We start from the raw sequence: 22934 nt of genomic DNA on the forward strand, positions 1-22934 counted from the left end.
GCGATTGAGAGGCTGATCAAACAGGGCCATTTAGGCGAATACGTCGATAAGCCGCGAAATAAACGCCGTGATGATCCTCCACGCCGAGATAACAACCGAGATCAACAACAAAGACGAGAAGATGGGGGTCACCGACGTGACCTAGATAACAATGATAACCAGCCTATCCGAGGAATCATCTCCTTCATCTCCGGAGGACCGGCGGGAGGCGATTCACATAATGCAAGACGCACACTCGCTCGATCAGCGCGCATGAATCAAGAACGCGCTTCTCCATCCGAACGCGTATATCAAATACGAAGACCTGATCACAGTATAGTCTTCAACTCCTCCGACCTTGAAGGTCCAGAGGAAGACCATGTCGACGCATTAGTGGTAACAACAACGGTGGCCAACTTCTTGGTCAAGAAAATATTAGTGGATGGTGGGAGCTCAGCTGACATCATGCACCTCCATGCTTTTAAGCAGCTAGGCATAGATAATGCCCGTTTTAGTCCCATCTCCACACCCCTGAAAGGGTTCACAGGAGAAGGCATTTTGTCAATGGGAGAAGTGGAGCTGCCTGTTTCTTTTGGGGAAGACCCCTGTCGAATCACGAACCTAATCAAGTTCCTCGTCGTCGACAGGCCATCACCCTACAACATCATTCTGGGGAGGCCAGCCATCCACACATTCAAGTCAGTACCTTCCTCCTACCATCAGAAATGGAAGTTCCCTACTCCCTATGGAATGGGAGAAGTGCTTGGAGATAGACGTCTCGCTCGAGAATGCTATGCAAGGGCCCTACGAGAACCCTCAAAGAAGCCTAAACCGCCCGGAAAGGGAGACGATACCCAAAAATCCGACAAACGGAAGTGGGTCAATGCAATCATTGAGGACAATAAAGAAATCCTCATCAGTGTACCAGACGATAGCATCAAGCTAGCAGCTGTCGAAGAGCTTAAGCTCATAGAGCTCACACCTGGAGATGATTCCAAACTCCTACGCATCGGATCTGATTTAGATCCTGAGACGGAGCAGCAGCTAATCAACTTCCTGCGACACAATGGAGATGTGTTCGCATGGAAAGCCCAAGATTTGTCGGGCATTCCCCCTCAGGTAGCCCTACATCGACTTAACGTCGACAAGAGGATGAAGCCAGTCAAACAGAGGAAACGAACGTTTGGACCCGAACGCAACAAGCATATCAAAGCAGAAGTGGCTAAACTTCTAGAGGCAGGTCATATACGACCAGTTCAGTATCCTGAATGGTTGTCGAACGTGGTGCTCGTTCCTAAACCCGGAGGAAAATGGAGATTATGCGTAGACTTCACTGACCTCAACAAAGCCTGTCCTAAGGACCCATTTCCTCTACCCAGAATCGATCAGCTCATCGATTCGACCTCGGGGTGCGAACTCCTCAGCTTCCTCGATGCATACCAAGGATATAACCAGATCTTACTTACACCAGAAGATCAAGAGAAGGCTAGTTTCATCACTGACCAAGGCATCTACTGCTATCAAGTCATGCCCTTCGGGTTAAAAAACGCAGGAGCCACCTACCAGCGTCTAGTGAACAAAATGTTCGCAGATCAGATCGGGAAAAATATGGAGGTGTATATCGACGACATGCTCGTCAAAAGTGTCAAGGTCTCGGACCACCTAATTGATCTGGATCAGTGTTTCGCCACCCTGCGAAAATATAAGATGAAGCTCAACCCCCTCAAATGTTCATTCGGGGTTAAGGGAGGCAAATTTTTGGGTTATATGATTTCGCAGCGAGGAATCGAAGCTAATCCCGCTAAAATCGAAGCAATCACCTCCATGGCTCCGCCAACATCGATCAAGAAAGTTCAACAACTCAACGGCTGTTTAGCATCCCTGAATAGATTCATTTCAAGATCAGCGGACAAGGCTCTCCCATTTTTCAAGATTCTGAGGGGAGGAAAAAAGTTCGAGTGGGATGAGGCATGTCAAAAAGCCTTCACTGAGCTAAAGTCATACCTCGCTTCACCACCCTTGCTCACAAAACCTCAGCCGGGAGACACACTCATGTTGTACTTAGCTACCTCGGCTGATGCCATCAGCGCGGTCCTCATCCGAGATGGAGGAAGAGGTCACCAACCCATATACTACATAAGTCGCGCTCTTCAAGGAGCCGAGCAACGCTATACCAATATGGAGAAGCTCGCTCTCGCCCTCATCAACGCAGCCCGGAAGCTTCGACCTTACTTCCAGTCACATCAAGTAGTGGTTCTCACCAATTATCCACTGAAGCAAATACTAAGGAGTCCCGAAACGTCCGGACGATTAGCAAAATGGGCTATAGAGCTAAGTGAATACGGAGTAGAATTCAAACCCCGCCCAGCTATCAAAGCGCAAATACTGGCTGACTTTCTAGTCGAAATGACCACAGTAGAAGAAAGCACCTCTCTACCTACTTGGTCCGTCAGCGTCGATGGATCTTCTACTACAACAGGAGGTGGAGCGGGCATCGTACTAACAAACCCCGACGGAGACGAATTCGAGTATGCTCAACGCTTCGAATTCACAGCCTCGAACAACGTCGCTGAGTATGAAGCGCTGATAGCAGGAATCCGCCTCGCCCTAGCAGCCGGAGCGCGCAAGCTCCTAATCCAAAGCGACTCTCAGCTCGTCGTCAACCAAGTACTTGGAGCTTACGAGGCTAAAGAAGACACCATGGCCAAATACTTAGCTCTCGCGCACGCTCTCTTATCTAAATTCGAGAGCTACGAGATAAGACAGGTACCTCGCTCCAATAATATCCATGCTGACAAATTAGCTAGGCTTGGAAGCTCCATGGCCAGCATCGGAAGTCGGAAGGTGACGCTCCTCACCTCACCTCAGCCAGAGATAACTTCACCCACAGAAGTACAGTACACCGAGGAGGATGAACCATGCTGGTTCACTCCAATCCTGAAGTATCTCAAGAAGGGAGAACTTCCAGCGGAATCCACCGAAGCGCGAAAGTTAAAAACGAGAGCCGCTCGCTTCGTCATAGTGGGAGAAGAATTATACAAACGAGGGTTCTCATTCCCTTACCTCAAGTGCCTCGACCCGACCACAGCGGATTACGTACTTAGAGAAGTACACGAAGGCATCTGCGGAAATCACTTAAGCGGGAGAACTTTAGCTCTCAAACTACTGAGGCAAGGCTACTATTGGCCAACGATGCATGAAGACGCGAAGAAGTTAGTCCGGAAGTGTAAACCCTGCCAAGAGCATGCAAATATCACTCACCTACCAGCGGCATTAATGCAACCGATTGACAGCCCCATCCCTTTCGCCCAATGGGGGATGGATTTGGTCGGACCATTCCCGCCCGCCACAGGAGGACGTAAATACCTCATCGTAGCAGTGGACTACTTCACCAAATGGGTGGAAGCTGAACCCTTAGCACGCATCCGAGAAGAAGAAGTCATCCAATTCCTATGGAAGAACATCGTCTGTCGCTTTGGGATCCCACGCTCCATTATCTCAGATAACGGAACCCAATTTTGTGGTGACAAAGTAAAGAATTGGTGCCTCGGCTTAGACATCAAACAGTTCTTCACATCCGTAGCCAATCCACAAGCTAACGGCCAGACGGAGGTCACGAATCGCACCATACTCCAACACCTCAAGACAAGGCTTGGAAGTGCCAAAGGGAAGTGGGTGGACGAATTGCCTAACGCACTATGGGCTTATCGCACAACCCCAAGAGCAGCAACTGGAGAGTCTCCCTTCAATCTAGCTTTCGGAACAGAGGCAATCGCACCCGTCGAAATCGGAGAACCATCTTGGCGAGTCACCAAATACGACCCAACAGCTAATGAAGAGGCTATGCGGGGAAGCCTAGACCTCGTAGATGAGTTACGTGAGATCGCATACATCCGACAACAGATGTATAAATCACGCATGGCCAAGGCATATAACTCAAAGGTTCGCCCTCGCTCCTTTCAAGTCGGAGATCTAGTCCTCCGAAAAGCTGAAGCCTCCCACCCCATCGGAAAGCTCGACCCAAAGTGGGAAGGACCGTATAAAATCACAAAGGTGGTCAACACTGGAGCATATCGCCTCGAGAACATTGACGGAGACCCTATACCCAGAACATGGAATATAGGGAACCTCAAACGGTTCTACGCCTAAGGTATACATCTACCTTACTTCTGATCAGTTGAGATCATCAACCATATTTCTACTAAAGAAAAATTAATTACAAATTGTCACCCATGCAGGCTCCACAATCTTCCACGTCATTCGTCTTGCAAAGCTGCTTAGACATGGTTGGAAATTCCGCACCACATAACAAGGTGCGTTAATGTCCCTCCTAAACTGGGGGGCTAGTAATTGCTACTTACATCAGAAATTCATAATCACATCCCATCGTCTCCTTACAGGTCGAGAACCTACTACGTGAGGATGTATATTAAGCAATCAATGCGCTGCTTGCTCGGCAACACTCCATACCACATCGTCAAGGGTAACTATACTTCTATTAGAACTCAACACACAGATAATCTCATTTACGATTACTAACGTGACAAAATAATCCCACTAGCAGGCACGATCGCATAGCAACTCGCGACAACTCACAACTTCATTTCATGTCTTGGAGTGCGAGAAAGAAAAATCAAATCCGTAGTAGGGTACGTGAAAGCGCAATACGCATCCCCTATGCTTCAGTTACTAAGTCTTCAATACAAATGCTTAGACAAAATTCTTTTTTCTCAATAATTTTGACAGGCATAGAAACGCCAAAGGAATTCATTTTACCATCAACGCAGCAAAACGAACGAGTACAAGCAAGACGTGGAAGAAGAAGAACAAGTGTAGTACAATCACTTAGAACAATTTTTATCAAGTCAATTTTTTTTCTTTCTCGCTCCACCAGTAGTTATTTACCTTTGCCTCACGTAGGCCCATCGCATTAGTCATTTACTTACATTCGCCTCACATAGGCATGTAACAATTCTCCTATGCTATCGTTGAATAAATAATATTTTTCGCATTACTATCTACGCCTTTACGTCTATACAAATGACCTCTTACCATGAGTTCAAATCAATACCACCCTACAAACACTTAGAGTGATTTGGATAATCCGTATAGCCTGGCCAGCTGGATTAGCTAAGTCCCTTTAACTGTTTCACGAGGTGCTACTTTTAAAACGTGGCCACGGACAACAATATTATAGACCCAAGTGGTCAAAAACAAAGGGCACGACCTCTAACAAAAACCTTGGGAGACTGATCCCCTCCTCAAGTACATCGCGTATAATGCTAATGTAATCACATAGAAGCAACGCATTAATTCTTGGCAATGTCAAAATAAATAAATCGAAATCTTATACTTCAAAGTCAAACGAGGAAGAAATTCAAATAAAATAGTAGTGGACATACCCAACTACATCAGCGATAAAAATAAAATACGAAATCCATAAAAAAATAATAGCAATAAAAAATAAAAGGGAAAAGTTAGCTATCCTAACAGATAAGTCTAAGCTCCCCTACCGCGAGCGGAAGACGTACCCGCAGTAGAGTCACCCGCAACCATGTCATTCACGAGCTCTGTGCCCGTCCCATTGACATCTACCTCTTCCTCCTCTTCATCGGATATGCCAGATTCCATCCCACGAATCACTTCCTCGCTGATCCCACCCGCATCGCGCAGATATTTGCGACAAACACGTACTAATGGCTTATAAACCACAGCCAACGCATGCTCCTCAATCATAGCAGCACACTCATCACTACCTCGGAAACTAGCTTTAGTCTCATCAACAATGGACTCCTTGTAAGCCGCACCACCTGATGTCGCGAGGAACCTCTTCCCCGTCGCCTTCTCAGCTTCATATTTCTCTTTGAGCTGATCGTAGCAATCGTTCAACTTATGAACATCATCTTTATAAGCCTTCGCATCACCCCGGATAACCTCGAGCTCCTCCGTCCTCTCAGCAAGCTCCTCTGTCCTCCGAGCAAGCTCTTCAGAGCGTAGAGCGAGATCGGACCGCGCTTCCTCCAACTGACTTAGAAGCTCATCCTCACGTGCTTGACTTCGAGCCCGATCCTCTTCCTTACCAGCTTCTGCATTCCTACCGTGCTCCACGAGGTATCTCCAAGTCGCTACCAACTAAAAAAAAAAAAAAAAAAAAAATATAAATAAAAATTTACACAAGGAAGAGAGGGAGTAACGCCTAATCTTGTTTTAAGTAAACAAAGACTCACCCGACAGATGTCCCCACCGGCTAACTCCAACATGTGAGAAGGACCCTTACCAGACATCCGAGCACGATCATACTCCCGAACAAATCCCTCGGTACTCAACAAGGGCAAATAATGGTCCGACACATCCCAATACGACTCCTTACCGTCGCGATTCACACCATAGGTAAACAATTGTTTCCCTCCTCCACCATGGAAAGCATAAGTCTCCTCTGGATCTACCCGTGGACGCTTAGGCACAGCCACATACTCAGTATCCACCCTCTTTCCCTTGCCACGATCCCTCTTCGGTGGACGCTCTTCCACTACGCCAGCACTGCTACGATCATCTGCGACTACTCGAGGAGCTTCTACATGGACCTCCCCATGAGGCAAACCATTTGAAGAACCTCCCAAGGTAGAGGGTACCTTCTTCGATGCCTTCTTCGACGACCCATTCGCCTTAGCTTGAAGTGCCGCAAAGGTGATACCCCCATCTACAAGAGATAACGAACACATAAGAAACATGGGATATACACTACAAAAAAAAAAAAAAAAAAAAAAAAAAAAAAAAAAAAAAAACAACAAAGAAGAGGAACACAAGTCAAGGCAACAAAAGGATATACGATGCTGACCCTTCACCGTCGGTATCAAACTCCTCGGATCAAATTCCACATCACACAACCCAGATTCCTCAATCCTCTTCGCCATATTTGCAGTCATTACGAAACTCTCACACGTAGGGTTCCAAACTACGGGAACATCAAAAGTGGGAGCCCTCACGTAAAAAAAATAGGTCTTCCATTTCCCCAAAGATAGCTTCACACTCTTCACGAATTGGTAATGAACGCGAGGATGAAAGCAAAAGAAAGGCATCTGATTGGGCCGATGTAACGTAAATAACGCCTTAAATAAACTCACAGACACAGGCAGACCTACTCGAGCCACCCTAAAATGAAACGCCTGGAAAATCAGAACAGCACTGGGCGTTAGCTGACTATACCCAATCTTGAATTCCTCGCAGACCTTCAACAAGGTCGGATGCGGTGTAATCTGAGATGTACACGTCAAGTAACCTAAAAACACCGTATGAAATCCATCGGGTGGCGAATACAAACGGTCACCCTTCTGAGGCAACAACAACTCAACGTTACTTGGCGCTCCAGATAAACGACGAATAGAGTGCAGATGCTCTTCCGTCAACACACTATCAAAATCAACTAAGTCCAAATTAATTGACTTAATTTTCTTTTGCTTCCTCTTATCAATCTCAATATCACCTGGCGGAATATCATCTTCCTCCTCCTCTTCATCGGTCAGCTCAACTTCACTACTTGGCACAGCATAATCACTCACCAACGGGGCTTGATCAGAATCATCACTATCGCTCCCGAAATCCACGATTTGGCGTCGAGAATAACGCCCACTAGCCGCAACTCCATCTACTTGCTCACTAACGTGAATACTCGCTTCAACATCATCACTCCAAGATTCAATGATTTCTCGCCTTACGGAACCCCTAACATTCACATCATCTTCAACCAAAATTCCCTCCTCATTTCGCCCGACCCCCTCGCGCGAATCGCGGCGAAAAAGAGCCCCAGACGCTCTCCCACGCGCCGGATCTGCGCTCCCGGACGCGCCGCCACGCGCAGAAGCACCCCCACTCAGAGACGCGCGCGAACGCGCCGAAAAAGATGGCCCAGACGCGCGCGCACGCGCGGACACGTCAGACTCGCACAACGACGCGCGCGCGTCCTCACCAGATCCGTCCCCAGACGCGCGCGCGCGTCCCGCTTCCTCGACCACCAACCGACGCGCGCGTGCCACTTCCCCGACCACCAACCAACGCGCGCGTCGCAAACTCCCCAACCCTAGCAGACGCGCGCGCGCGTCCATCGGCCACCGTGCCCGACGCGCGCGCGCCACCTTCTCCAACCGCGCCACCGGCTCCCTCGGGCTGCGCACCCTCACAAATCCGGGAGTTGGAGCCTGATCGGTCCAAGCCAACTCCTCCAGCCGAGCCACTACCTCTACTAAGCTCCACCTTGCTCCTTTCGATTCGTGATTCTACTGACGCAGATCCGATTTTACCACCGGATACTACAAGTTTCTCGCGTTCCATACCCACAGTACCAAAAGTTTTCTTGACACCTTCAACCGGATCTCGAAGTTTGATTCGCAAAGATTTCGAATTACCCGAGTTCGACATGAGAAAAATTTTTCCCCGAAGAAATAAAAAAAAAAAACGGGAAGAAAAATTTTCAAGAGAAGAAAAGCACAGAAGAAGACCCAGAATTAAAAGAACATACCCATATTTATTGCAAGACGTTGAAGTTTAATACTCTCCACCGCACAAGAAGTCTACTTATATGGCCCTGGTATAATATTTAAAACCCTTAAATATATACCTCGCTGCCAAATAAAAACAATTATCCCTTATTTAAATTAAGGAATTACTTCACCACCAACGAAAATAACGCAATTAACTCTCGACACGACCCGGATCCCTCTACACAAGTCCCCGTCTCGAATCGAGAGTTGGGGGGCTTAATGATATACCTAAATGGGCCGGCCCAATGGGCCCTCAAATTCATATACCAATTAGGCCCATTACACGAAAGCCCAAGCTCCTTCAAAATAAGGCTTGGGCCCAACAAAGTAAGCCCAACCCATTCAACGATATATAAATAGAAGTTTTATTCATTTGTAAAGGTACGTTCTCATTTTTATTGATAATCGACCACAAGTTTATTCTCTCTACTTTTCTCTACGATCCGTACATCTGACTTGAGCGTCGGAGGGGTTTCCGCCGGATCAACCCCCGGCTTAGTTCACGTGTGCTCATTTTGTAGGGACCTCAGGATCATCGAGTTGAATAGCTATTGATCAGCTTTGCTCTCCCTGCTTGTTTTCTACATCATCCTAGGTGAGCTATACTTTAGCATCATCATATATATATATATATATATATATATATATATATATATATATATATATATATATATATATATATATATATACCCTTTTTCTCATATTTGTAATTATAATTGAACCACATAATAATTAAGGGTTTATTAGGGAAAACCCCCTTGTTCATATTTTCTAATGAGGTAGATCCAATTTTTTTTCCCCTTTTTGAGATACACCCAATTTTGCCAACTTGGCAAAATATATTATATAATTTCCTTTAATACCCCTGTTTTATTATTAAACGGCATTTATTTCCTTTAATACGTGATTTGAGATTTGCTGATACGTTGCCTAAAATCACGGAATAAATTTACGTGAGATCATTGGCCGTTATATCAAATCGTGTACAATATTTTTTGAAGATTCTCTTCATTGTTCCAGCGGGTTTTATCGTCATTGAAGATTTCTGCACCGTCGTGGAAATAGGATCGATTTTTGAGCGTTTGTTGTTGGACGTTGTTAAGCGGGTATGAATGCGTTATTCGTTTTTATTTTTTGCTCAATATCCATGATTGTCGTGTACGGTGGTTAGAAATTTTTAAGAGTTGTGTTGATACTTGATTCTATTAAGTAGAACGTTTTTTAACAAAATTATTCCGTCATATATATCGTTTTTCTTGGCCGATGATGTTTGTTTGGAAGAGGATTGACAGAGTTAGAAGAGGATGGTTCACGCAGATCGGACCAGAGTTGTTTTATATGAGCTTCGTAGTTGGTTTATGCAATAATCGGAATAATTGTCCGCTTTGGTCGAGTTCATGTTTTTATCCCGATCGATAGTTGGTTTATTTGTTTATAACAGTCGATTTAAGTGTGCTGGGTAGTACATTAAAATATAGTTCGTAGTCTTTTTTAATTTAGCGTATGAATTTTGCATTTTAAGTTTATTTTTGATGATATTAATGTATTATCATTCAAATGTATTTGCAGTCTATTTAATTATTTTTTAGTATTCTGCATTTTTAATTTTGTTTCATGATTTTAGGTTTTTTCGATGGCGAATTTCGTACGGATTTTGTTGAGGTTTGGTGGGTTGATTGCTATAAAGAGGTGTTTACGATGTAATGGCTCGGTAACTTCGGTTAAGTGTTAAACCGTTGTAATACAGTAGTATACTATTATGAATACCGTATGATACTACCATTATCATTTTATTATACTATTATGAGATTATTAATGTACTAGAGCTTTTTAACTCGACATATTGGTTTGATTGTGTTATGATGTGTTTTATGTATTTTATCAAAACCCTTGATTGAAATTATGACATTATTAATGTACTATTTTATTGGTTATGTGGAATACTTTACGTTGGTGTTGTTCTCAATGTTCTTGTCATTTCAGTGGTATATTGTTTGTAACACAATTTCATATCAATATTATAACCGTAATATACTATCATAGCAGATTAATGTACTATATTGAAATTATTAATATACTATGTGGTTGAATAATACGGGATCCATAGTCTATTAACGAGATCCATAGTCGAATTAGATCAATAAGATAGTCTATTACATGATATAAGGAAAATTACCCTAATTGATTAGTATAACAAACATATTATTCAGTTTCCATATATATTATTATTTTTTCATATATATTATTATTTACCCTAATCGTTTTCATATAATAAGGAAAATTACCCTAATTGATTAGTATTTCAAACAAACATATTATTCAGTTTCCATATATATTATTATTTTTTCGAATAGTCAATTAATTAAACCCATAGTCGAATTAGATACATGGGATAGTCTATTAAAAGATATGAGACAGTCTATTAATTTTAAAAAGGTAAAGTAACGGGATTTGTGGGATTTGATTGAGGGTAATTATGTAATTACGAAAAGTTTGGGCTTTTATCAAAATGGCAAATTTAAATTTGGGTCTACCCCTATTATTTGAATGTTTAAGGGGGTTATATCTAATAGACCCAATAATTAATTTGTTACATCATATATATGTTTGGTGCTGTCGGGCTTTTACTAGGAATTTATGTCGGGCCCTTACCGGATTTGTCTACCTTCCAATTTCTGTTATATTCACAACTTTTGACTATTATCTTACCCTTAATTGACAGATTAACTTTCCATTAGTGAAATAATATATATATACCGTTTTGATTCCCTTATCTTTTGGCGACCGCAATATGCACTATTAAGTTGAAAAACGTTGTTTATTCTATGCTGCATCGAGTGAAATACACTAAATAGATCTTTACCGTTCATATACACACGAATACGCGCACGCACACACACACACACACTAATGTTTGTAGGATCAACGGTAAAATTGATCACAGTGTGTAGCATAAAATAACCGGAAAATATGGACTCTTGCATGTACGATTTAAGAACTCAATCAAATCAAACTTAGTTTCAAGGTGGTGGATAACAATAATTTTGGGTCGAAAAGAAAGGATTAGACTTAAATCAATCAAACAAATTAAGAAAAGAGAAAGAAGCAACCGGAAAAAAGAAGGGGACAAGATTTATGGTGAAACTTAGAGAGGAAAGCCATGTTACATGGTTTTAATTGGGAGTTCCAAAAGTAATGCGTGATTTTAGTAACAAACACCTTCAAGTGTGTGATGTGTAGTTGATAATGATTCAAAATTGTTGTCGATCAACAAATCAATCCAATTTAAATGTACTTGCAATACTTTGTTTCGAGTCGGTTCTAGTACTAGTGTTATTGTAGTGCTTTTCGCTCGAATGAATTGATGGACCACTGAAACTCATTTACTCTAAGTCCGCTCACCACTGAAGAAGCCCGTTTTTGTATTTATGAGCCCAATTTAGTGGAAGCATATGTAACTGATCTCATCCGTTGAGAATCGATGTTATGTAATCATGTCCATTCTTTCTCTCATATAAATTCTCTCATTTGAAATCCTACCTTCTTTATCATTCCTATTTACTGTTCTGCGACTCCTTGTCAATCGTAAGTCAAATGCCGTCATATGTACACAACTAACTTTGACCCTCTGTTGGTACCTTCACCGACTACAATTGATTTGAGTCATGTTTATACGAAGAGATCAAAGTGGAGGCGGTTAAGACACTAATAAATAAACTAAATTTGACCTAAATCATAAATTTGTAGACAAGAGTAATGAGTACGATATGTCAAAATGGGCTCACTAAACATTTCCTATCCGGAGAAAGCCCAAATCCCTAATGGGTCAAACTCCCAATCTTGTAATAACACATTTTTAAAGATACTAAACTCTTGTTTAATAATATTTTTTATTAGATATTGTGAAATGTAACATGCAAAAAAAAAAAAAAAAAAAATAAATAAAAATAAAAAAATTGCTGTACAAACTACATTTTGGTCAAAGAAACATAAAGTCAACGCCTCTTTCCAAAAACAAATTCTTCATGTTTCATTCACTATTATCAACAACTGTAAAATCAGGTTCCACAGGCTTCAGTAATGCAGTTAGCAACTCCATTTGTGAACCATTCCTCAAACTACAACAACCAAACTCTGCAGCCACCCTCTCCGGTAAAGATGCACATCGATTCACCGCCAACTCCAGCGGCGGCCAATGATGAGCTGTCACCGCTGCAGCCGCCTTCCTCGTCCGGTACCTAAACCATGCAGCCTGTATAGAGCACGCCGCCCAAGTCCTCCACTGATGCGAGTGGAACCTGAACTTGTGCTTGAGCTGCTTGCTGTGCATCTTCCGGAACTGCGACGCCACGAACTTGACGTCGACGGAGGAGAGGGCGAACGCCTCCACCTCGGCGGCGGCGGTGACGGTTCTGGTGGAGGAAGGGAGGGCCCCGCTCTGCCGCCGCAGGTACAGTGCCCAGCTCAGCAGCTCCTCCCCGCAGAAGTCGCCGGGACCTAGGCTGCAAGAATTGAAAAACCCTGTCCGACCACCGTTTGTGGTACAGGATTCGAGGCGGCCACGTAGTATGAATAGCATTTCTATTACGGGATCGCCTTCTCGGATTAGGATGGTGCCCGGTGTGGATAGCATTGGTCTCAATCTTTCGCATATTGCGTCTAACGTGCATGCATCCATCTCGTCGAACAGGGGAACCTGTTTTTAATAAATAAATAAATGATTAAGGCTATGTTTGGATCAAGGAAAATGCCAAGTAATATACATAGATATAGTTACAACAAAGTACAAACTCACTCGTCGAACAAGATCAAAACAAAGTTGGTGCTTGATGTCTCGTCGGAGATCCAAAGGAAGACCGCTCAAAACGGCGTCCTCTTCCACTCCTCTTGTAGTGACCCATTTATACAAATCATATTTACGGACCCTTTCCTTTATTTCACGAGGGAGTTTCCGGTGATGCATCCACTTTTCGGTGTCGTTTCTCCGCACCCTCCATTCTTCCAGCCTAGCGGTCGAAGACTGGAGATACGTCTGAAGAAAAAAAAATCATAAATAAATCCACGTACATTAATTCATCACATGTTTCTCATGTCGTATGTATGAACAAGAGTTGCGGCAACGAGTTTCGAAGTACTTTTACGACTTACTTGCATATTCCCTATGAGCAACGCGAAAAGCACCAGGCCAAGAATCGCTATGGTTATGGCGAAATTAATCTCGCCGATATATGTCGTAGTTACAAGATTCTGCCCGATGGAGCTGTAATAATAAAGATATAAATAACTGGATTTAAATTTTTACAAGAATCAAGAATCAAGAATCAAGATATTCACCTCAGATTTCTGAGACCCCACCAAAGACAATAGAAGTATCTGCTGAGGAAGCTTGAATTTCCAACTTTGTTAGTCAACGCATCGGCATAGATTCCGAAGTTATAGAATTCGCTCCGGGGCCCGCATAATTTGGTAATATTGCTCGATAAAAACCAGGTTATCCTATCCGAATCACCGATCGTGTCGCAGTCGAAATACAAGTACTTGCATTTGTGCCGTTGAAGATCGCATACTTTCTTCCAGCACTCTTCTTGCCTCTCAACTGATAGAAGATACCAGCAAGAACCAATCACCTGCAAAATAGTTATTACAGCATTCATATAATCATATCTTTTATTATTTATTATGTAATTGAACAGATTAAAGATTTAAGTAATATAAACTAATTATTACATGACTGGCAAGCATAAAGAGGAGGAGATTAAAAGCTGCACCGGCCCAAGCAGCTTCCACCACCACACCAGCTGTGCTTATGATTTTCGACGAAAGTGGGAAAATTAGAGACAGCCTCAAAATAAACTGAATTATGATCGTGAGACGAAGCCCGTGTTTTGCACTGATCAATTTCGAGCTTCTCAGACATGGTATTACAGCCCAAATCAACAACTAGGAAAAACACGAATTTAGTATCAGAAAAAAATTCAAAAGACTGTTCGGAGAAAAAAAAAATCAATAATTACTTGCAATACCTGTGGAAGGGGTAGAGCAGATAACAAGTCGAGCCAAAAGTTTCGACGAAGATATTTTGAAGCAATCTTTGAAGAGTCTATAACAAGCTCTCCCCTACCAAATACGCGAGAAGAAGGTGCAACGTATGCTGTCCTAAACCGAACGAGAATCTGAGTTACGTAAAGTGTATCTATAATAGTCCGAATGATGGTGAGAGTTATCTCGAGAGGGATACTTGCTTGCATGCAGGATTCTTCCTTAACACTGGGCAAATAAAAGAAGAGGGGATCGACGAAAAGAGAAACGAGACACGAAATTAGGAAACATTTATTCCATCGGCTGAGAAAAGTTCCTCGTGGATCCAATATCTTGCTGTCAACTATTTCGTAGTCCTCGGAGAATACTCTCGAACGTTTCTTGTCCTGAATAGGTAGTTCGTTCTTCTTACTATCTGAAAATAGGTTTCCGTAGTTAAGGCATATTGCTTGTGGTAGCTTTCCGGTTTCAAGATCATCTTTCAATCTGAAAAAAGGATTTACGAAAAAATCGTTAGTGGAAGCAGAGCATACTAAACTAAAACGTACAGGAATAGAAACAAGATTGAACCACCTTTCGCATTTCGACTTTGTGGCCATGGTCTCGATATAGCCACTCAATAAAAAAATTACAACTGCATCCCCAAACGAGTATTGCCGGTTGTTGGTTGAATTTCGAGATTGATTATCACACGGGATTCCTGGATGAGAATTATATATCATCTGAACAGATATCGTAAGTTCTTGTTTTTGTCTGCTCGAAACTATCTATAGTGTCTTAAATGTTCTTCACCTCGGCCTATATGATGAAAAAGCCGAGAATTTGGCTGCTTGTTTGACAGTATATATCTTCGAATTCCTCTTTTTTGTTATTTATGAAGCAGTATGTAACAGACAAACCACTTGATCCAAATCCGTACTTGGAGACAAGATATGGAATTCTAAGACAAGTAATTAGGATTTATATTTCAGAATTATTTAATGAGAGGAGATTTCGGCATAATAAAACCATAGCAAATATGTTTCATACAACACGAAAAAAAAACCAAATAATAATCGAAAAATCATCTTTCTGCGGAAGAAGAAACTACTATTTTTAAGGATTACAGAGTTTCTATTCAAAAAAGGTCAAAACACCCAGCAGACACGTACTAGTCTTGATTCAAAAAGTCAATTCCACCGTTGCGAATCGAGTGAGAGTTGATCAATTTGTTCCAGGACTCTACTGCTCGGGCAATTCTTGATATCTCTCGTGCATTTATCTCTGATACACAGAATCAGATACGTAAGTGAAAACTCGTTAATCGAGACATTAAAAATATTAAATAGTGTAATGTTTTTTTTTTTTAGCGGCGTACCTAACATGCATAATTCATAATTTGGATGATTTAATTAGTAACGAGGGCGTTCTTCAGCGGGGCTAACTCGAATAGATCTACCATCAAGGTCCTGCACCAAGAAATTTCAACGACATAGCAAGTAATTAAATTATATATTTCCAGTCGTCGAAAGAATTAATCTTGAAAAAAAAAAGGATACTTACGGCTCCGTCCAATGCTTCAATGGCACTGTTGACCTCTTCAGGCGAGCTGTAAGTAACAAAACCGAATCCCCTTGACCTACCACTCTCTCTGTCATAAACAACCCTAGCTTCCTGAACCTGTCCTTGCTCGCTAAACAAGGTCTCGAGGGCAGAATTGTCAACACCCCATGAAAGGTTACCGACGTAAACTCTGTTTGTGTTGCCGGAGCTCGTCCGCCTAGGTCCTCCAAATGGAGTGTCGCTCTTGGCAGGTGGTGGGCCCGAGTTTACCCTCAATGCTCTGCCTTGAAGTTCCTGCAAATGAAATGTACATACTCTCGTAAATCAATTCAACCGACTTAAAAACTGAGCTCGAAAAATTATATACGTCTTATGTTATTGAAAGAAGCTTACGTATCCGTTGAATTGTTGCGCTGCAGCTTCAGCTTCCGCGAGTGAAGACATGGTCACGAAACCGAAACCCCTACTTCTTCCGGATAGCTTGTCGTAGATTACCTGCAAAAAGCTTCATAAACTCAGTAGGTGTACAAATTTAAACTGCTATCTGACTACTCAGGACCTCTTGAATTGACCAATATACCCCTCTCCCGAAATCCATTTATCCAAACACACACACAAAAGCTGGAAAAAGTTTGACACTAAATTGAAAGAAAGACAAACAAACAAGCTGTGAGAAACTACATGAGAATTTCAGACACTCCAAAATTCGAACATCTTATCCATAACATTTTTTTGTTCAATTCCGACACAACGAAACGAGTGAAGTAAGAAACCCCAAATATGACATGTACCATAATATTGTAATAAAAAAATAAAATAAAATAAAATAAAAAAGATGTAACCAGTTGTAGTAGTGTAAGCAGTAGAAAATAAAAGACAACTAACCTCAACCATCTCAACGTTTCCGGCTTGTTCAAACAAACCGGCAAGGGCTGCGCTGTCAACGTTGAACGGCAAATTCCCGACGAAGAGTTTCAAGTCCGGCGAGAAGCTCTGCTCCTCCGGGGCGGAGAAGTCCTCTCCTTCTCCCTCTTCCACCGTCTCGTCCACCTCGGACGAAATTGCGACGCACCTGACAAACCTGGAAGTGGTGTGCGCGAAATTGGTGGCTGGGGAGAGAGCGAGCACGAGTTTAGGCAGGGGTTTGAGAGAAGAGGGAGTGAATAGGGTGGAAGCGGAGGCGGCGGCGGAGGAGGAGGTGTGGTGGAGGGATAGGGTTTGGGGGGTTAGGGATAAGAAATTGAGAGAAGCAGCCATTGCAACTGTGTGTAGTGTGTGTAGAAGATAAGGTTTTGAAACTTCTCTGCTTTGAAATGAGGCTTTTGATGAGGGTTTAATAGAGGGAATGAAGAGATATTTTTATCCAGAGATAAAATTTGATGCGTGGAGGGAATATTTGCATTCACCCCCTTGAAGCTTAGACTATTAGCAAGCATGCCCCAGTTTCTGGAAAGTTGTCTTGTTCATTTCTCTATATAATTCTAATTTCTTCATGGATTTGATATTTTTATAAATGATTTTCCTCTCTTTTTTAAAAAAAATAAAATAAAATTATGCAAAATGATATAGCGGTCACCCAAAGTCAAATTACGAAAAACCCCATCATATTTGTATAATTACAACCACCATCAACTATGAAACTTGTTACATGTCCACCCTTATTGAGTCGCATATAATTTAAAAGATTCCACAAAATTTATCACCGCAAGGGTAGACATGTTCGAAGATCCATGGTTGAGGAGTGGTTGTAATTAACAAAACATGAGTTGTTGTTTCGTAATTTGACCTTATCTAATTCACCCTTACTTAATTTACCTTATACTTGATGAATTCATTTCCTCATCATAGAAGTACAGGGCCCAAATGTAACATAATTCACCAGTTGGGGGCGTCAAATGCAAATATCAAAATCATGTCTATCTAGGGCAACTGATTGCATACATACATTACCGCTTTCTGGAGAAAGAGCAGCCAAAATATCCATTGAAATATCCTCAACAGCTATGTCGATTTGGATATAACAGGACCACAAAAGATAAATGGAAAATGGAAACAAAGAATTGGTTTTTGCGTTTTTCGCTTTGAATTCTACTGTATATTTGGTTTTTGCGTTTTTCGCTTCGAATTCTACTGTATATTTTCGTAGATGAATATTAATGTAATTTTGAAGCCATCACCAGATTTCTACACCCTCAAAGGCTAAGCACAGCAATATGATGAACGAAACAAACAAGAACGATAAACCGACTTAGATCATTAGCAAAATATTACAACAAAACAGCGTAATTAATCAGAGCTCTCTGAGAAAAAAAAAATCATTCTCTCCATATTTCTAAGAGTTCCATTATTCGTAACCCATCACAAAAACAAAAATTCCTGCATAAACGGAGAGCTAACTGCATTATGAAATGACTAATCGCCAGTGAGTTGGACAAACATTCTTCACTATGCTACAAAACGGTTATAAAAAACTGAGAAAAAAAAAACGGGAATCTTGTCAAGTCTCGTAATATGCATCTAAAGGATCAAGATCTCACCTCAAGATAACCGAGAAGCCGTTACCTTCACACCATCTAGCAAGCCACCGCAGCTTTCTTATTATCTCCTTTCTTGATATCAACCTTCTTATCCTTCCCCTTAATCATCCGACGAAGAATATCGGCTTGCTTAGTATTCCCCTCATCGTTCAAACTCTTGATCAAGTCCTTGCAGCTACTCCAATCGCTAACTCCACCTTTCCCCATAATCTTGCACAGTATCGAATAAGCATTAAGCGTCTTTCCAGCAGCCAATTGAGCATCAAGAACCTTCTCGTAGCTTGAAACATCAATCGTGTAATCCCTCTCCAAACCATAGTCCACCACTTTCAAAGCAGCAATCGTCTTTCCCTTCTCGCACAAAACAGACAAAAGCCCATCCAAATCCGGCTCAATCCCACTCTGCATCAGCAAATCGATTCTTCCGAGCGCCTCCTCAACATGGCCCCTCATTAAAAGAGCTTCCAATATCTTAAAAATCAAATCTTCGTGCTCGTTCACACCTTTCTCTAACATCATATTCATCACCCTGCTCGCTGTCTGAACTCGCCCATCTTCGAACAAGCTCTCCATAACCGACCTGAACAGAGAAGAATCGGGAATGTGTCCGTTCTCGACCATACTGTCGATAACTGCTTTCGCCTCGGCTGGGTCATTCTTTGTCAAGTAGCTTTGGACAAGCGAATCATACGCAGTTTTATCGGTCGGAACGTTTCTCCTAAGCATGATTTTCAGAAGCTCGAAAGCAGAATCGGGCGACCCTTCTTGCGCATGCCCACGAATCAGAGTGTTCAACGCAACCGAATCCCGCACCCCCAATTTCATCAGCTGCCGCACTAAAGCTTCAGCTTTTGCAGTTTGGCCGTTCTGGCAGAGATAATCGATTATCGGATTGTATGATGTGGGCTCCATGTGCAAAGTACTTTCGGACCTCAAAATGATATCTTTCTCAACGAGCTTATCCAGCAACTTAACAGCTCTATCGTATTGACCAGCCTTGCAGAAATTCTCGATCAGGATTCCATAATGCCCAGCTTCGGTCGGCACACTCAACTTAATCATAGCCTTGAGCACATCTGCAGCTGCATCCAAATCGCCCACTTTGCACTGCCCATAAAGCAATCTCATGAAAATGGAATTCTCCAAAGGCCCGATATGCTTATCGACCATCTCTCTCAATATAGTCTTAGCTTCGGACATCTTCTCTGCATCACACAGACCCGGCAACAAAGTAGAGTAAGTGATGGCATTGGGCTTAATACCAAACCCCTTCATTTCCTCCACCAGCCTCAACGCATCGTCAACTTGCTCAACCGAAACATACCCTTTAATCAAGGTGGTATAAGTAACCACATTCGGTTCGATATTCCTCCCTTTCATTTCAGTAAAGTACTTTACCGCTTCATCCATTTTCTTGACCCGATAGTACCCGTTAATCAATGTGTTGTACGTGACCACATCGGGCGTTATCTCACGTGTCTTCATATCCTCGAAGAACCTATTCGCAGTCTCCACTTTACCCGAAAGAAAAAATCCCCATATCAAGAGATTGAACGTGTGCCTATTGGGTTCGATTCCTTCGCTCAACATCTTGTTGAAATATCGCTTGGCCATCATGTACCTTCCCCTACGCGAGATCACCTTGAATAAAGTGTTGTAGGACTTTATACCGCGTTCGACTCCCAATTCCTCCATTTTCTGAAACAGCTTGACGCTTTCTTGAACTATACCCGCCTTTCCGTAACTGTCGATCATCATAACCCACAAATCCTCGTCCCACTCCAAACCCTTCTTCGGCATATCCAATAAAATGCACCTGGCGTGATTCAGCTTCGAAGCCCTCCCCAAAATCTCGATGATCTTGTGGTGGGTCTCTCTGTTGTGCTGAAAGAGGCTCGATCGCTCGACCCAGCGGAAGAACTGGAGCGCGTGCTCCGAGTTCCTGGAGGCGTGGAGCACATTGTAGACGAGCTCGTGGTCGAAGGCCGGGACCAATTTCCGGATCGAGTTCTGCAAACGGGTCGTCCAGGCCCGATTAGCCATCATTCTGCAGATAATGTCTTCGATCTTCTCCGGGTTTTTTGGGCGCCTGAGTTGTCGGCGAAATGTTGGCGGCGACGGCGGCTCAGCCGCCGTCGCGTTTGCCGAAGATGAATCGGCAATTGGAATCTCGGAAACGGGGAGTTCTTCATTTGGGTTAGGGTTAGGGTTCGGGGGTGGGGAGGGGGCGGCGGAGCAGAATAAGAGGGATTTGATTGAAAATGGGGATGAAAGCTTCGTGATATTTGAATTGAAATGGGGTTGTTTGGATGCTGCTAGAAACGCCATTTTTTTCTTCAAGCTTTGCCCAATCAAGTTAGGGCAACAGAATTTCTGAGTGGAAATTTGGATCGGAAGAGAGTAGGGTTTTGGGGCGGAGCTGAGTTTCTTCTGAAACTGCGAAAAGCTAGCTAGGGTTTAAAGAACCGATCGGACCTCACTTAACAGTAAAACACACACTAATCTTTCTTCATTATAACTTAAGAAGGATTAAAATACAATTAGTGGTTTTATCCTAATAAAATTGATTTAATAATTAAGAAAAATTAGTTATAAGTTCTGATTTGGGGGGTGTATTGACAAATCTACCCCTGCCCACTCTTGCCAATCAGCCGAAAATTACACTAAGGTGCACTTTGTCAAGAAAATATAAATTTCTGCTATTAGTTTAATTTAAGGGTGCATTGTGACAATGAGGTGTAATTTGCGGGTGCAAATTGCCAATTACCCTTTTAATTTTCCAACTATATCAATAATTGGGCAATTAAATACGGCCCATTTTTTCCAAAGTTTCATAAATAATAATAAGAATTGGGCTGTGTACAATTAAAGCAATAGGTTCAATTAAAAGCCCACATTGAACTACTACCTTATAATTTAATAGAAAACCACAAAAGCCCGGCCCGTATACAAGAAGAATGACGTAAGAATTAAGGATGATATATTTAAGAAATATAAAAATTCACGTTTATTCAGAAGATTAGATGCAATGCACCGACTAACATTAATCAAAGTGACAAAAATAAATAAATTAATAATAAAAAAAATGAATTTTCACCAAACCCCAAATATCACAATCTAGTTAAACTATATATAGCAAAAAACTAGATTCTTGTGACATCATTTGGGAATTTGTCTGCCCTAACGGTATATTTAACTGCTTAAAAGAGGTTAACTAATTCCACTTATATATGTTTTTTATTTGTCCGAAAATTGCCAAAAAAAAATAAAAACAATAAATAAATAAATAAAACTTAATGTTACATTTAAATTATATAAAAACAATTGATAAGAACGAGTTAAGAAAATTACTGTAAGATTATGGTAATTTTATCAATTATTTTAGGATGTAACAATTTATTTTTCTTAATCACTGAATTAAAGTAATTACTACCTTGCTGAGTCACGTATGGTGCATCAAAAATTTAAATGCAATGTATTTGTATGTGTGTCAGAGGTGAATCTGGTTTAGTGTAGCATAATCTGGTAATTAATTGTCAGAATTAAAAATAATTAATTAATTTGTTGCTCTGATACAGTGAATGAAAGAATAACCGAAAGGTTGATTCCACCATTTGCGGACTTAAACATTATTGGAGCATTTAATAACTAATTAAATTAAATAACATATTTATTTTTTTACTGGTAACTTCAATTTTTTTATTTTTTTATTTTTTCTTTGTGTTCAAGTATTTGTTTGTCAGATATTTCCCATGAAAATTAAGTATAAATATAGCATTATCAATGTATCTTAATATAATACAATTGGCCTCCTCAAAAAAAAAAAATTATATATATATTACACTTGGCCAAATTGATTAGAGCGTTTTTTTCCAAGTAAAATTAATATCCAGTGTCATCACCAGAAGGAGATTCAGTTATATTACATAAGTACAGTACTTAAAAAAGAAAAACGCATCTAATCACACTTTCTTACAAAAAAAATTAAATTAATTATGAAAGTGCTAAATAGGAAACACGTTTTTTAGATATCACGGTACTCATGGTTTTATCAATAAGACAGTCCAACTAGCAATTAATTGTATTCAGACAAAATTTAAGCCCAAATTACAACACTTTCCCTATTTCTCACGTAAGAAGCAATGTAGTAATAATTTCTGATAAATTAGTAAATTAAAATACAACTCATAAGTCAACAATCCACACGATAAAATGCCACTAATCATCTATTTATTAGTTCGAGAAGAAAGAAAATAAGTTAATTAATTAATTACTGTGAGAGTGGAGCTTCATGAACAAA

General features: G+C 41.4%; 3 protein-coding genes and 1 long non-coding RNA gene across 4 annotated transcripts; 1 reads left to right on the forward strand and 3 right to left on the reverse strand.

Annotated features, from left to right (window-relative positions):
* Positions 1–9535: 9535 nt before the first annotated feature.
* On the forward strand, positions 9536–10355 carry LOC148767378 (uncharacterized). Its single transcript, XR_016033897.1, has 2 exons — positions 9536–9622; positions 10141–10355. It is a non-coding gene; the product is annotated as an uncharacterized LOC148767378 (long non-coding RNA).
* A 1959-nt stretch (positions 10356–12314) lies between these two features.
* LOC105961236 (protein CNGC15b-like) lies at positions 12315–15154 on the reverse strand. Its single transcript, XM_012985474.2, has 7 exons — positions 15129–15154; positions 14540–15041; positions 14244–14456; positions 13851–14143; positions 13665–13776; positions 13312–13548; positions 12315–13212 (listed from the first exon to the last, which is right to left on the reverse strand). Exons 1-7 carry the CDS (start codon positions 15152–15154, stop codon positions 12547–12549), a joined length of 2049 nt encoding a protein of 682 aa, XP_012840928.2. The 3' UTR covers positions 12315–12546.
* A 392-nt stretch (positions 15155–15546) lies between these two features.
* Positions 15547–17562, reverse strand: LOC105961234 (RNA-binding (RRM/RBD/RNP motifs) family protein). The gene is made up of 5 exons (XM_012985472.2): positions 16983–17562; positions 16491–16592; positions 16098–16391; positions 15913–16003; positions 15547–15818 (listed from the first exon to the last, which is right to left on the reverse strand). Exons 1-4 carry the CDS (start codon positions 17352–17354, stop codon positions 15947–15949), a joined length of 825 nt encoding a protein of 274 aa, XP_012840926.1. The 5' UTR covers positions 17355–17562; the 3' UTR covers positions 15547–15818; positions 15913–15946.
* A 768-nt stretch (positions 17563–18330) lies between these two features.
* Positions 18331–21155, reverse strand: LOC105961233 (Tetratricopeptide repeat (TPR)-like superfamily protein). Its single transcript, XM_088824807.1, has 2 exons — positions 18635–21155; positions 18331–18473 (listed from the first exon to the last, which is right to left on the reverse strand). Exon 1 carries the CDS (start codon positions 20960–20962, stop codon positions 18671–18673), a length of 2292 nt encoding a protein of 763 aa, XP_088680933.1. The 5' UTR covers positions 20963–21155; the 3' UTR covers positions 18331–18473; positions 18635–18670.
* Between the last annotated feature and the right edge of the window lie 1779 nt (positions 21156–22934).

The sequence above is a fragment of the Erythranthe guttata genome, chromosome 10 (genome assembly GCF_056151865.1).
Source record: "Erythranthe guttata isolate IM_541 chromosome 10, IM_541, whole genome shotgun sequence".
NCBI lineage: Eukaryota > Viridiplantae > Streptophyta > Magnoliopsida > Lamiales > Phrymaceae > Erythranthe > Erythranthe guttata.

What these genes read in the sequence shown, in the direction of transcription:
- LOC105961236 (XM_012985474.2), bottom strand. Translation starts at nt 15,154, where the DNA reads ATGGCCACAAAGTCGAAATGCGAAAG. An exon ending in TGGGGTCTCAGAAATCTGAG is followed by an intron (nt 13,777 to 13,850) that starts GTGAATATCTTG and finishes TTATTATTACAG; the next exon opens with CTCCATCGGGCAGAATCTTG. An exon ending in TGCTCATAGGGAATATGCAA is followed by an intron (nt 13,549 to 13,664) that starts GTAAGTCGTAAA and finishes TTTTTTCTTCAG; the next exon opens with ACGTATCTCCAGTCTTCGAC.
- LOC105961234 (XM_012985472.2), bottom strand. Translation starts at nt 17,354, where the DNA reads ATGGCTGCTTCTCTCAATTTCTTATCCCTAACCCCCCAAACCCTATCC. An exon ending in GAAACGTTGAGATGGTTGAG is followed by an intron (nt 16,593 to 16,982) that starts GTTAGTTGTCTT and finishes AGCTTTTTGCAG; the next exon opens with GTAATCTACGACAAGCTATC. An exon ending in CGCAACAATTCAACGGATAC is followed by an intron (nt 16,392 to 16,490) that starts GTAAGCTTCTTT and finishes TTTCATTTGCAG; the next exon opens with GAACTTCAAGGCAGAGCATT.
- LOC105961233 (XM_088824807.1), bottom strand. Translation starts at nt 20,962, where the DNA reads ATGGCGTTTCTAGCAGCATCCAAACAACCCCATTTCAATTCAAATATC.